The sequence below is a fragment of the Amblyomma maculatum genome, chromosome 4 (genome assembly GCF_055883805.1).
Source record: "Amblyomma maculatum isolate TAMU_Amacu chromosome 4, ASM5588380v1, whole genome shotgun sequence".
Taxonomy (NCBI): Eukaryota; Metazoa; Arthropoda; class Arachnida; order Ixodida; family Ixodidae; genus Amblyomma; species Amblyomma maculatum.
In genome coordinates, this window is record NC_139347.1 from 140,003,856 (window position 1) to 140,019,260 (window position 15,405).

At 49.1% G+C, this 15,405-nt stretch overlaps 1 protein-coding gene across 4 annotated transcripts in view; it reads right to left on the minus strand.

Annotated features, from left to right (window-relative positions):
• Positions 1-15,405, minus strand: part of LOC146193178 (uncharacterized) — a 199,060-nt gene that overhangs the window by 122,468 nt on the left and 61,187 nt on the right. For all 4 annotated transcript variants that reach the window (XM_084602596.1, XM_084602594.1, XM_084602595.1 and 1 more), the window contains 2 exons: positions 10,769-11,053; positions 1,789-8,319 (listed from right to left, as the gene is read on the minus strand). In XM_084602596.1, the coding sequence (XP_084458722.1) occupies positions 1,789-8,319; positions 10,769-11,053 (6,816 nt within the window). The remainder of the gene's footprint in view (positions 1-1,788; positions 8,320-10,768; positions 11,054-15,405) is intronic.

Sequence of the window (15,405 nt, forward strand, 5' to 3'; positions counted from 1 at the left end):
CGTCTTCAAGTGGTGGTGCACTACTAATGACAAAGGCCTCTAATTACCTACTGTAAAATTTTATATTATGCTACATGAAAAATAAAGAATTTGCGATATTCCACAAGAAACCTCGCACATATTACCACGAGGCCTCACATGCAGAAGAGGCAGTCATGACAATGTTTCTTTCCTCACTACCTCACGTTTTATGCACGCCGGTAGTGCTTCTTCTCACCCCTTTTTATTCCCTTTCTCTTCTTAAGAGCACATGCCACCTTCCTATCATGCTCGCAGCCATTTTTCCCTGCAGGTGTGTGCCAAACGCTTCACTTTAATGACCAACATTGTCAAAAGTTGGCTTTTCTCACAAGTGCAGCGAACTTATGGTGAATACCTCAAGAAACATAAAAAAAAAAATGTCGAGCTATAAATACTATAGCTTACTTCCAGATATGATGCAAGGTGATTTCTCACACTGATTATTCAAGGGGAAAAACAAAAAGCAGCATTTGTGCAAATACAATAAAGAGCTTTCGACAGGGGTTAGAATGGTGACTCAATCCACACAAGTATGTGAGCATGTAGCTATCAGAAGCACGATGCTTGTCGCGCTAGCTTGCTTAGGCAGATGAGGAGCATGTCAAGGCATTAGCAGAACTTAATTCGTTATCAGATAATGAATTACGTTCCTCCCCCCAAAAAAGAGAATATGGTTGCTAACGCACAATTTTGCTGGAAATGTTTAAATCCTTCTCTTTTTTTTGTTTGTTTGTTTTTCTGAACCACGGGAAACTAAGGGCCTTACTGCAGTAGATCCCGGACTATATCAAACCTAAATAAATTGAACAGTTGTGTTGGCCATATCAAACATTAAAAAAAACAAAAAAAAAATTGAAAACCCAGTACAAAAGCACACCACCACTGAATTTGCTTATCAAACCTGCATAAATGAAATAAGCAGTATATCAAAAGGTGCACCACACCCATGCCAATGGCGCTTCCCTTAACGCCTCTCTTGCAGTCATTTTTCATGTGCAAAGTAGGGTCGTGAGTGGTCTCGGGAACCTACTGGCAGTGCTAACCAGGTTCAGGCATTGTGCCGAATGTGGCACATGACTGGCAATAGCCTTTGGTCTAGTGGCATCATTTTCCGCACGAGCCTGCCGTCACGACATGCAGCAAACCCTGGCATGTTGGCCATGCAGTGAAATTAACTTAGCTTACCAAACGGCTACCAACAGCTCTCATCACGCTTGCACTGCTCGCCTTGTTGCCAAAGGCAATGCAAAAACCAACTGTGCCTTAGTCTTAATGAAGCATTGTCGTGCTTATAGTGTACCAGCAACAGATTAGGCTTCTGAAATTCTAGGCAGTGCCTAGTTAAAAAGCATAGTCTGCGAAAGCTGCACTGCTCACCAGGACACCAGTGGGCAGCATATCGCTGCAGAAAGCATGCCCCGAGCCTTGCTGCACCGTTCTTTTATTTTTAGGTCATAGGTAACCTTATACATCCCCGTGTTTTATACACTGAGTTATCAATATATCAAACTACAGCACAGTCCCCTTCGATTTTGTAATATCTGAGATCGACTGTGATGGCTAGGTACCGGTATCATAGGCGTTACGTAACGCCAATGGAAGTGCGGAAGCGGAAGTGTTCTGAGATTTGTAACAAGTCAGTAAAGGCCCCAGATCCAGTCTTCTGTAATGGCACAAAATACAGCTAATTCAATGCCTGCTTCACTGCAGGCTTCCAGAAAAAGGGAGAGTAACAGGGAGAAAGATGCATATGACATTGCAACTAACCGTATCAGTAGAGTTCCATGTCGACTGGCCAGAAGTGCCTTCAGGTCCATGGTCTATGCTGCCGTCTTCGTTGCAAGCTGTATCACATAGTAATGCTTGCTCTTTCTGCTGGACAGGATCTTGAGTGGGTGTATCCCTAGAGACCCCGTCACACTGGTCACCTTTTGCAGACAAGCGTTGCTTCCTGGAAGTTCCTCGCTTAGGTGAAGGCTTCGAAGACTCAGGCTCTTTGGCAGGTTCTGCACTGGCAACCCCAGATGGAGACGACTCCCTCCTCCGCTTTGTTGGCTTTCCCTTCAGCATACCTCTACGACCCTGCGGCGGTTGATGTTCTGAGTCCTGTTCTTGGCCCCTGTCTCCTTCGTGGCTGCCCAACTCTTTCTCGGGTTTCTTGACTGTGTCTCTGCTGGAGTTCTCTGAAACTGCCCCTCTGCCACAACCAGATGAACTTGCCACCGCATTGCCTGAACTGGTTGCCTGATCATCTGCAGACACGTCTTCAAGTCGCTGCACTTGTTGGGGAATGCAGCTCTGTCGGTCTGTTCCGGCTGGCTGTTCACTAGTGCTGCCACCTGTAGTGGTAGTAGTGTCTTTGGGCTTATCCATGTTGTCATTTGGCCCCTGAGATTCTTTGTTGTTGTCTCCATCACTTTTGAGAACAAACATAGATATCTGCTCAAGCGGATGTTGGCCTCCAGCATCAGGCAGCGATGCAATAGGGTCGACAACAGCAGGAGACATGCGCTGTTGTGGCAAACAACTTGGCCTGAAGCGAAGTTGAAATCGTCTTGGCCGCTGCCGCCGTGCTGTGGGCCGTGTAACAACCCTCTTTGTGAATTGCCGCACTGCTGGCGACTTTGAACCCAGCTTAAGCTCGACCGTAAACTGGATGGTGGGTCTGTCACAAGAATGTGCACTTGAGCTTTTCTGTGACTGCCGCATTGTGCGGCATGTGACGTTGCAAGCCAGGCTTTTCAGCTGCTGTGCCCCGTCCGAGACGACCAACTGCACAGGAATCTGGGCGCATGTGGAGGCCGCCACGCGACGGCCTCCACTAACCACTAAAAAATGACCGGCTGCATTGCGATCCCCAGATTCTGCCAATTCCTGCGACTCATCAACTAAAGCTGCACCTGTGCTTCTGGCATCTTCCTCTGGTGCAGACTCCACAATGTGCAATGCTTCACAGCTCGAGGTAGAGTCAGCATCATCCATGTAAATGTCCCCGTCGTCCTGTACATGAGGGGACACCACCAAGGGGACCTCGGCAGGCTTCAAAACGACATGTGGCGCATCGTCCACGTCCATTGCTTCTTCCTGTTCGTTCTCTCGGTCTACAAGAGTCGCAGTATGACTGCTGGCAAGAGCAACACAGTTCAGAGCTTCGGTAGTTAGTGGTGAAACAAGCCCACTGCTAAGTGAAGGCTCATCCTTGCAAGGCACCGCATCGGCAGCTGCGGCTTGCAAGCACCGGTCTGGTGGTTTCTTGACCTCCAAACTGTCCTGTTGTGAGGCCACTGACGGCCCCCTTTCCACTTGCTCGGAGCTTGACTCCCATTCACCATGAGCCAGAGGGGTTGCTATATATGGGCCCGCCTGTTCAGAGCTACCATTATGTTCTGAACCCTCTGATAGAGAACTGAACTGTGATTCTCGACCAATCTTGGTAGATTGAATGTGTGCATCCACTCCTTTGCTGCACATGAGAAGGCTAGGTAGCCTGACTGCTTTCTCTTTGTCATGGCAGGGTACACCTTCAGGCATTGAGAGTAGAAGACCAGGGGTTGTCCCGAGGGGCCTCTTAACACAGCCTTCCCTTCCTTCTGCATTCTCGGCAGAAGAAAGCTCAGCGGCAGGTGGTTCGTGTAGTGTGCCAAGTTCTATAGGAAGGGCATTGTTAGTTTGTACTTTGAATGGTTGACAAGTTTTCTCAGCTGAATGGACTGAAAGGCCTTCACCACCAGTATTGTCGGGAGCAGCAACAAGGACCGAAGGTGCAACCACAGCATCCAATGAGGGCACTAGAACATGCATAGGATGCTGCTGACTAGACACAATGAAGGTGTTGCCATCCTCAACACTCTGCTGCAGGATCTGAGCTCCACCAGGCAAAATATGAGACTCTACCGGGACTTTCCCAGCTTGAATACCACAAGGGTATGCTTGCACAGTTGCGGGGCCAGACCCATTGTCCAAAGATGAAATACCTGAAAGGCAGGAGCTTTCAGCCACCGCTGATATAGGCAGCCCAACAATTGGGCTAGAAGCTTTGCAGTCAGGTGTGATCACCTTAACCGGAGAGGAGGGCTGGAGTGACTCGGCCTCAGCTGCTTCTCCACTTTGCTCTTGGCAGTAGGACTTGGGGATCTCAGTTTCTTGAACTGGCACTCCTGCACCAGCAGGTGTGGGAGAGCAAGGTAATGCACCTCTAACCTTTTCAGCTGCAGAGCACCCTGTACTGACAGCTGGCAGAAGCAGCTCCCTCTCACCCTCGAATGTAGCATCTTGAACAAATGGGCCACCAAGTGGTAGTTCACATTTTCCAGCTCGCTGCTGCACAGGCCTCTCCGAAAGGAGTTTCTCTTGAACGACATCTTCATTGTAACCTTGCACAGTTGCAAGCTCAGCTCCATTATCCGGTTCATTTGAACTTTCCTTGAGTTCCTGGACCTTCAACTGCTCCACTTCCGACGTTAGACATTCCCTTTCAGGCACCAAGTCACCATTGCCAGGAACGGGCATAACAGGCTGCACACCAACTGCTTCAGAACTCGGTTCTTGTTGTGTACAATACAATGGCACTGCCTCAGCCTGCACCCTTGTTTCAACGTCCTTGGAGTGCCCACTTTGCTGCAATGTGCATGCAGAGGAGCCACCAGAGGACTCACTTGAAGAGCCCCTATCTTCCGTAGCATGATGAATAACACAATCCCTTGTCTCCGAAGTGTCAACAGAGAGACCGTCCTGAGCAATGTCCATTTCAGGAACAACCTGGTCTGTTGAGTTGTCCTCCTCCCTACGGCGTTTCTGGTAAGAGGAACATGTGCCTTCAAACTGTGCCACGGACTGATATTCCACATCATCCCTCTGGCTGTCAGAATGACAAAAGTCCATGCCTTCCCCTTGTTGGGTAGTCTCCTCTCGTTCAACACCACTGCTCTGGCCCAATGCCTGTTCTGGCACCTCTTGTTGGACCTCTTGTAGGTCACGCCGCTCACTTCCTTCGCACTCGAAGCCCTCTGGTACCTCGTCCGGCTGATCAGCTGTTACATCAGATGTAGCCACCTCGGGAAGATCGACCTGAGGCATGTCCACGTCTGCCACCTGACCAGAACCGTCATGATTTACCTCTTCGTGAGCAAGAACCTGCTGTTGAAGGCACTCCTGTCTGCCACCTTCAAGGCTCATGTTTTGACTGGACACATCCTGCTCTTTTATTTCTTGCTGAGCTAAAGTTGGAAGTGTGGGTTCCCCGGGAGCATGGACAGGCAGCACACCATGGTTATCAGCATTGTTTTCTTGGCCAGTCGCTTGCTGTTCGATTCCTTGCACATCACGCCGCTCTCTTTCTTGGGGGTCAGTGCTTCTTCTAGGCCGATTTTGTTCCATTGCTTCCGGCTCAGTTAAATGCTGTGGCACAGCTTTATGCACGCCATATTCACCATGCATAGCTGGCACTGTGGTGCCACTGTCAACACCCACAATGGCTGGCTTCAGTGTGTCTTCTGTGTGACCTGTAATGGAAGGAACAATTTGTTCACTTGTTTCTTGTTCTGTCCCTCCCCTAGGTGAAGATGCTGAGGGTGTTCTCTTTGGTGTTGTTAGCAGTTCACTTTGAAGCAATGGTACCTGTGCTGGAGTTGGCAGTGAAGCTGCAATTAATGGGTTAGCATTTTCCAATAAAACATGAGATTTCACCCCGGAGTCTTGTTCTTGACTTTGCAACAATGTAGCTTCTGCACTGTAGGCTGCCCTTCCTTCCTCTGCTGGTTGTTTAGCAGGTGAGTCGCTCCTTTCAGACCCAGGAACAGCCATCGCCTCTTGTTCAGCTTGGCACAATTCAGCCTCCTGCTCTGGCAGCTGCTTTAAAGGTTGCACAAAGCTCTCCTCAGGCAGAGTTCCTTGCACTACAGCCACAGATGCGTTTGTTTCCTGTGCAGCTGACTCTGGCACTAGCTCCAGCTTTTCGCTCTGAGTTTGCATAACCTCTGCTACACTGCACCTTGTCAGCTCCTGGTTTGCAGGCTCTTCAGGCAGTGTTTGTTGCACCCTGGTGTCTTGAACCGCTATCTCTTCAACCTGGAATTGCTGATTTCTTGCATTTTGCTCCAGTAAGACTTCTTCCACAAGGGGCATGTTGCTTTCCGGGGGCATTTTCTCTTGAGTAGGCACATGGGCTGCTGGTTCCAAGGCATTGTTGTCTTGGGCCCCAAGACGTGCTGTCAACTCCAGACTTTGACCCTGTGCTTGCTCTTTGGTGATGATGTTGAGTCCCTGTTCCACTGACAGGACTGGCAGCTCAATTTCACTGCTCTGGCCAGCTGCCTTCTGAGTGCCAACCACCTGAATGTTGCATTGTGGAGACAGCTGCTGTAAAGGCTGAGGCTGAACAGCTGATTGCATGTCCTGCAATGCTTGGTCTGCTTGGTCTGAAGACTTTTGCCCCATTGTCTGAGCTGCCACAGGCTGCTGTACCAGGGGTTGCTGGGCCACGGACTGCTGGACCAGGGGTTGCTGAATAAGGGATTGCTGGACCATGGGTTGCTGGACCACAGGTTGCCGGACCACGGGCTGCTGAACCACGGGCTGCTGAACCACGGGCTGCTGGACCACGGGCTGCTGGACTACGGGCTGCTGGACCACGGGCTGCTGGGCCACGGGCTGCTGGGCCACGGACTGCTGAACCAGGGATTGCTGGACCACGGGCTGCTGGACCACGGGCTGCTGGACCACAGGCTGCTGGACCACAGGCTGCTGGGCCACGGCCGCGGGCTGCTGGGTCGCGGGCTGCTGGGTAGAGGGCTGCTGGGTAGCGGGCTGCTGGGCCGCGGGCTGCTGGGCCGCGGGCTGCCGGGCCGCGGGCTGCCGGGCCGCGGGCTGCTGGGCCACGGGCTGCTGGGCCGCGGGCTGCTGGGCCACGGGCTGCTGGACCACGGGCTGCTGGACCACGGGCTGCTGGACCACGGGCTGCTGGGCCACGGGCTGCTGGACCACAGGCTGCTGGGCCACGGGCGGGAGAGGTTGAGATTCAGACTGATTGAATAGAGGCTGTGAGGCCTGTATTTTTTGCTCGTCCAGAGGCTTTTGAGCCTGACTAGGTAGTTCTTGCAAAAGGAATTGGCCAGGAAGTGGCTGCTGTACTGGCAGTGGCTGACCCTCTGCCCCATGAAGAGGCACCGGCATCTGTTCAGCAATGCCCTGTTGCGGATGCACAGACTGCACCATCATGGGCTGCTGAAGCGCAGCATTATGAATTGCCTGGGTTGAAGCCTGTCCACTCGTTAAGACCGATGCTGCTAAGACTTGTTCTGCTGACATCTGGATGGCTGCAGGCACAGAAATGCCACTGGATTGCTGCTGTTGGCATGTGGGCGGTGCTGAATTCTGGATGGTTAGCAGTTGGGCTGCTTGCTGCTGTAGGGCTCCAGACTGCCCCATTGCTTGCTGCATCATGGATGTGGGCAGCAGCATTGTCTGCGAGATGGGCACCACCAGCTGTTGAGCCATGCCAGGCTGCTGTGCCAGCTGCATTGGGAGCTGCTGCAGTACGAACTGTTGCCCAGGTTGTAGCCCAAGCTCGAGCAGCCGCTGAAGGGGCACCGCAACTGCTGGTTGTGGCCCTTCAGGTGTGGAAATTGTGGTCATCATCACCTGCTGCACTGGACAGGACTCCTGAGTGGACGACACGACGGCAGCTGCCTGCTGGTCAGGCATGGGTACTGTAGTTGTAGCCACAGCCGCTGACTGCTGAACTTCAGGTGGAAGTTGTGTGACTGGCTGCTGAGTTACTGGTGTCTGCTGCTGTACCACAGACTCCGATGCTGCACTTTGCACTGTGCCCGGATGCTCAGCTTCAGAAGGCAATCTTTGTTGAGTGTCTGGCGTCACCATTTTATGTGGTGTCATCTGCTGCTGTGGCAATGCTGGTTGCTGTGCCATTGGGTCCTGAGGCACCGGCTGTGCAGACAAAGGCTGCTGTGGCACTGCTGGCTGAGGTGTCACCTGCTTCACAGCTGGCACTCCTTTGCTTGCGTCTGTCTGCTGGGGCACTGACTGTGAGGAATTATCGTCCTCTTCATCAGACGACGAGGCGCGGCTTGAACAAACAATGCTGACAGCCAGTGGCTTCCCGGGTCCTTTTGTGACTGCAGGCGATAACAGCCGGGTCCTTTTCAAAATGGCTGGAGGAGCAATGGTGCCAGCAGGAAGCTCGTGCCGAACAGGTGGAGGTGGTGGTGGTGGCGGGGGAAGGTCATCAGTCTGGCAAGAACTGTCCTTGCGTCTTCCAAAGAAGCGGTCCACCTCAGAAGGCTGCAAGAACCAGAGAAAGTAATTCAGTTAAACAAGCTTGCCCTACACTTGCTGCTGCTATAAAACAGTTCAGGGGGGGGGAAAAAGGAAAACAAAAGTCACTGGTCTGCAATATCAAGGTAGGTTCCTTGGTTTTGTGAGACACCGAAAGTGAGGATTCCAGTGTCGGAGAACTGCGTCAGTGAATCGGCTGGGCCTAGCGTGCCTGTCAAGTGACATGGAAGCACCGATTGGAAACATTCCGGACATAGACCATGTTCATCACAATACAAAGCTGCTGCTTCCTTGCAATGTGAAGAATGATAAAAGAACAGCAGACGCCAAAACAGCTGGAGTGGGATTCAACGGCAACAACGAAACCCAAGACTGACATAACTGCTAGCGAAACTGCAGTTGGCCCGCTTGATCAAGCGAGCTTCACTGTGATTTGCGTCGAGTCGCTCAACAGCCTTCTCGATGTTGCCAAGTGCAAGAAGGGCGACGGCTGAGTAAAAATCAGTCGAGGCGGTCATACGGCCTCGGCATATTAGCAATGATAAGACATAGGAGTGGAGCTCACGTGTTGAAGGATAACAAACTAAGTCCTTTTCCTATGAATATTCTGAATGTGCACACGACTGAAAGTGCTGGCAAACTGCATTCTATATCTCCTGACTATCTGACAGCTGGAGTGAAGATTGCTGGGAAACGTATCAACAACCTTAGATATGCGGATGATACCACTTTAATGGCAGAAAGTGAAGTGGAACTCAAGAGACTTCTGATGCGCGTACAAGAAGAGAGTGAGAAGTTTGGGCTTAAACTGAACATTAAAAAGACAAAGATCATGGCGTCTTGCCCCATTAAGTCCTGGAGCATCAAGGGCAAGAAATGGAAGCTGTGACAGATTTTCTCTTCTTGGGCTCCAAGATAACCCCGGAAGGAGACTGCAGCCATGAAATTAGGAGACGCCTACTTCTGGGAAAGAGAGCCATGGCTAGCCTTGACCGCCTAGTGAAGAGCAGAGACATTAGTCTGCCAACCAAGATCCGTATAACTTGTGCTATGGTCTTTCCAGTTGTGATGTATGGATGCGAGAGTTGGACTGTGAAGAAGGCTGACCGCCGAAGAATTGCCGCGTTTGAATTGTGGTGCTGGCGGAGAATCTTGAGAGTTCCTTGGACGGCCAGATCAAATCAGTCAATATTGTCGACCATAAACCCTAACTGCTCATTCGAGGGCCAAATTCTAAAGTTAAAGCTCAGCTACTTTGGTCATCTGATGAGAAGAGAGGAGTCGCTGAAGAAAGATTTGATGTTGGGAAAGGTTGAGGGTCACCGGAGAAGGGGCTGGCAGCGAACGCGATGGTTATATGGCATCCTCGAGGCGCTGCTGATGAAGTTATGTGATGTTAAGAAGATAGAGACCGGAAAGCGTGCCGCGATATGGTCCATAGGGTCACGAAGAGCCGGACACGACTGAACGACTGAACTGAACTGATCTGACATCGAATTAATATTTCACATTGTAGATTGCACGCGAAAACGAGAAAGAATATGTAAAAAAAGAAAAAAATCTGATGCCTACCATGCTTCGCGCAGCTGAGGAAATGAGCGAGAAAGTAAGCGTGCATTTGCACAAAATATGTAACGTTCAGTGAAAAGCGCCAAAAAAGTGGTAGTGATCAAAGTGGCTATGCCCCTGGGAGGTGGTAACAATTTTTGGGTGTGGACATATACATATTTCTCACTTTTCTTGATAAAAAAGGGCTTTTGTTTTTCTACTTCTGCCATTTTCTCTATATGTGAATTTTGGGCTCCTGTCAAGGTTGTGAATGCAAATGCAATGTCTCAAAAGCTATTGCAGATAGAGCAATAATATTTTTTTTAGAATGAGGTCAAGTATGTTGAGCATACAATGTTGTATGCAGATTTCTCACTTATTGCTTTGAAATTTTCCAAGATTGCACTTTTCATGAGCGCTGTGTTCCATGTTATGACTACTGAACTTCAATATGCAATAAAATGAGAAATAATCATTCAATCAAAGAACTGCTCGCAATATCGTGTTCCTGATTCCTTCTAGTATTGAGCAATGTGCTAATAAGAAGCTTTAATTTGGCAGTTGTTTTTTCTATAGGTGTGACATCCAATAAAGCATTGTTTTTAATCATTTTAGCAACTAATTGCCTCATAGAAAAAAATATCATTAGATTTTTAGACTCTGCACCAAAAACTGCATAAATGTACCAAAGTTTCATCAATTCAGTTCAGAAAATTAAAAAAATGACTTTAAGACACAGTGTTGCCCCTCAATTTCATCAGTTAATCATATCTAAGGGAAGAGGTACATAGGTTTCCCCAGTGCCTTATGAGAGCTATTACTTTCACAAAGGTGAAGAAAACCTCTGGTCTACTCTGTGCTCTGCTGACTCAGTCCACATTCAGCTGACATGAGGGCAGCCACTCACTTGCAGAGAGGGCGGCTTCAGTGCTCTCTCCACCTGGAGGTAGCGTCCGTCAGTAGCCGTCGCACTGTGCACAGCCACCACAGCCTGGTCTTCAGGTGGCTCCTCAGGTGGTTGGTCGACAGGCCCGGGGCTGGTAGATGTGGTGCTGGTAGCCAGGGCCACAGTGCCCCCACTGGCCCCTGTCGTTGCGGCATTCATGGCTAGGTCACCCAATGTCTGCAGCACCCGAGGGTTCCGCAGTAGGGCACTGGCACTTTCAGAGCCAGGCGCACTCTTCACTATCACCTGCAGTTAAGGAGTGGCAAACAGCGAGCGCCATCAAAGAGTAGCATTGCCACTAAGAAATGAGGAAATCACGGAAGCTACAAGATGAATTAGGAGCTCAATTGGTAACTGTGGTCAAGAAATAGAAAAAAAATTGAAGAGCACTGCAGAATCTGCATTAGAGTAATGCAAAAGCAGTGATGCTGCTGTTGGTTGCTTCTGGTTGCTTCTAGTTGTTTAATTTACTTCTTGTTTAACTATTTTAGTCTTTGGTATTTTCAAATTGCACGCCAATCCCTTCCTAAGCCCTTTTTCGGCTCTACTTCCGGTTGTTGCGTGATGTTACATCCTCTACGTCACATTAATTCCGTTCTTGTTTACCCATTTTAATCTTCGGCACTTTCAAACTGCGCGCAAATCCCTTCCTATGCCCTTTTGCGGCTCTACATGCGGTTGCGTGGCGTCACATCCTTGATGTCGCCCTAACCGACTGCCTTAATCAACTACTTTAGTCTTTGGTACTTTCAAATTACATGCCAATCCCTTCCTATCCCCTTTTTTAGCTCGACTTCAGGTTGCGTGATGTCATATCCTTGACGTCAATTGACTGATTTAATTAACTATTTTAGGATTTGATGTTCAAATATCGCAGCAAGCCATTGGCTAATGAGACCATATTCGCCTTTACTTTTATATTTTTGCCTCTAATTAATTGCCTAATTAACTTATTGGCCTAATTATTTTTTCGAACACAACATTACGTTACCCATTATCGATTGACACCACTCATTACCCTCTACCACTTCTCAATTACTCACAACTGCTGCTGACACGATTTTGCAGACGTGGTCTGCGGACAGAAATCTGTAACATAAAAATATCCGTACTGACAGTTTTTACCTGGGAAAAAATTCTGGGATGCACTTCAACATCCTTACGTACAATAATGCAAAAGCATTTGGGCCTATCTATCAACTCTGCATGATTCGACTGCTTCACGTGTCTTTGACCACCAACTGCATATATTTCAAGACAACTTTGCATTCACTAGACTCATCTTTCGCACAGACCACAACTTTCTTTTTTCTCTTTGCAGTGACAGATTCGATGAGAGGCCGGGGCCTCAGATTCCCTGCTGGGAATCGATTGCGGGCGCAGGTGCCACAGAACGGGGCTATTCCAGTTACACAGGTGTTTGCCGTCGTACTCAAGAGCTCACATCGCGTCAGTGTCACCCGCAGTCATAAAAACAAAATTTTCCCCGCTTCAGCACTGCACTGCGACGTCGACGTCATTTGACCGCACCAGATGTTCGGGTTCACTTTCTAACATTGATTCCAAGTGCGGATCGGCCTTCTGCAACACATCTCCACATTGTTCACCGAGTGCACTAGCATATCCATCCGGCTGCGCGACTGCATCAGTCGGCAGCTTGTCCGCATGCGTGACGGCTTCCGTTCACTGGAGCTGTAGTGCGTCAGAACAAAGTGCAATATTCTTGTAGATTTCTCCGCCGCTTCCATTTCTTTGCTTTTCTGACTGACTGTGCAGTGCGCTGATACTTTTTGAAAAGTGTTTACGCCGACCCCGTACTCGTTTTGTCTGATTAATTTGCCGTCGACCGCTGCTGTTTCAGGATATAACGCTTGCGTTTGTGCTTCCTGCATGCATGCTTTGTCTTATAATTCTGCACTGCGCGCAGCTGCATCACCGGCACACAGACGAAGCCTCACGCAACAAAGAGGTTGACGAAAAGTGCAGAACAGCAGCTGCGGATTCACAGACCACTAACTACCAAGCAGCTGACAAAAGCGTGTACGGATAAGGCGGGAGCAGACGACGCGAGAAATAGCGCACTTTCCGGCAGCCACTCACAAGGCACGCTGAGCGCAACATGACAGGTGCGACCAATCAGCACCCAGCAGTAGATCTGCAGAGGCCCTCGCATTTCTAAAGTTTGTCCTTTCATTTTTTATCGCAGACACATGGTTCCGATGCGAAGAGTACCACGGTGAAATGAGCTTTCCAGTGGTACCACTCTTTTCGCGATCGGCAGCACGGGTGCGGAGTTATCTCCCTCGGAAATTGACCATTTTTGCTGACATTTTGGCCAAACTTTTGCTACCAGCGCTCAAAAAAACTATATTTTTGGCTCACATTGAGGGTGTTTTCGGTGAAATTATTTTGCCATGTAATTGAAAAGGCATAATAAATTCTAAAATTTGATTTCTCGCGAAATGTTCGCAATTTATCCCTGCTTTCCCCCTTAAAAACATCATTCAAAAGGCAACCCTAAGTGGCAATCACCAACGATGCACATAAGAAGTGAATATAAAGAAAACACATACAGCCATGTTAATTTGAAGTCACTGCGACCATCAACAAAGAACTTAAGGGATGCTGACGTATATTTCATGGGACAGCGCTATGATATAAACATTATGCATTGTTGATAAATAGTGGCATTCATTAGTTATTACAGTGAAAGCTCGCTAATTCAAACCTCGATAATTCAAATTTTCGGATAATTCGAACTACACTACTTGGTCCGGCCAAGCGCTATAAAGATCTGTGCATAAAAAAGCCTGTTGATTCGAATGTGAGTCAGTTCCACTACGGATAATTCGAACTGCATGCCACCGCGTTTGGGCGGCTTGGCGCACATCACGCGGCAAAAGAAAAAGTAAAAAAACACCTCTGCGATAGGAAGCCATAATTAGAGGCTGTGCACGTCCAAGCAACACGCTTCTATCCAGAAACGGGGACATTAAGTGTGTTGCGTAAGCAACACTGGGTGACACACTCTGGGAGGTGGCGAGCAGCAGAGTCGTCTGCCGACGACGTTGCTGAAATTTTGGAGTGAGATCGTAGCTCTGATGATGCTGGGACACAGCTGACGTAAATGTATGCTCTTCTCCACTTCTTTTTTCTAATGTCCCCCCCCGCTTCCCGTTAAGGGGGTCAACCTATATTCCCACTGGACCTATAATACAGATTATATGGTACAAGTTCACATCTACTAGCAGTGTTCCACAAGCCTGTTACGTTATTTGGAGAGCTAAAACATGGAAACCTCGACATAACGAAATCTTCGATGTAATGGAATTTTCAGCAGTAAGTAGGACTTAATTATATCAAGGTTTGACTGTATATCATACATCAGCACTTGTACGTGCTGCCTAGGAGCGCGTGAAAATGGCGAGGGCTTCCCTGGCATCCTTCACGCTGCGATGCGGCAGAGGCACTTCCCTGTCACAAGCAAGCTGCGTCAAATGTAAAGCCCCGTTCAGATTATGTGCGCTACGTACGGATTGTTCGTAAGGATCATAAGCGGAAGTGCCAAAAACGTCATGTGTTCAGACTGCTGTTGCAGTGAGTGTAACATGCGCAACGTCTGCAGCCAGCGCCGCGTAAATGTCGCCGGACCCACGACCTTTAGGACCAGCACAGACACATCTGTTACTGTGCAACCAATGTGCACGGCCATTTCGGTTTTCTTTTTCCGGTCACGGGGCTTCCAGCTCTCCCAAATTTCGCGCACAAACTGGCTAGCAGGCGACATCATCCAATGCTCCTACACTGCCACAGTGTCTCGGCTCGCCGGTGTTATTGGTGTTGTGTCGGTGATGGTGTCTTCTCAGAGGTTGATCATGTGAAGTGCAGAATCTTCATCGCTGTGTAATTATCAGCCTCTCATAAAAGAAGGGCGACAGAGGCCGGTTCTTTATGACCAGTGGCTGAAATCACACTGAGTCAAGTGCAAAACGATGCCTGTCATTGCTTGTGCGCTGAGTCAAAGCAGTCAGAGCTTTTCAATTTTTTTTTTTTTTCATGTGCGAACTCGCAAATGCTTCCCCTAATTTAGAAAAGATAGATTATGGCAGCAGCGGATGAAAGCTTCCTCTCAGTGCATTCTCGCAGCCCATCGGCTTCGTTGATAACAAGTGAGGGAACAATTGAACTGCAGCAAAAGACTGATGTGGGGCGAGGTTGCGGTCATGCCGCGGAACGAGCTGGGCGAACCCACCAATGTTTGAAAGAAGCCCACTATGAAAGAGAAAAAGAAAACAGCATCTTCTGAAGGGGGAAGAATTTAAGGGACACGTTCCGTGAACATTTTCATGTCAGTAGTACGACCTCTTGAGTCAGCGCCCCAAACCATGTCCAAGGTCGCTCCGGGGCACTGGTAAACTGGATATCGCAAGCAGGAATGCAGGCAGACCGCATGCCGGAATTGTAAAAAAAGTAAGATGTTGCCTTGCTCCTTTGACCAGAGTGTTGCGGGGCGGCAACATCACACGTTTGCCAAGTGAATATTGGGGAAGCGAGAGGACGGAAGTTGGCGTGCAAGACCACTGTCGGACCATGCAAAG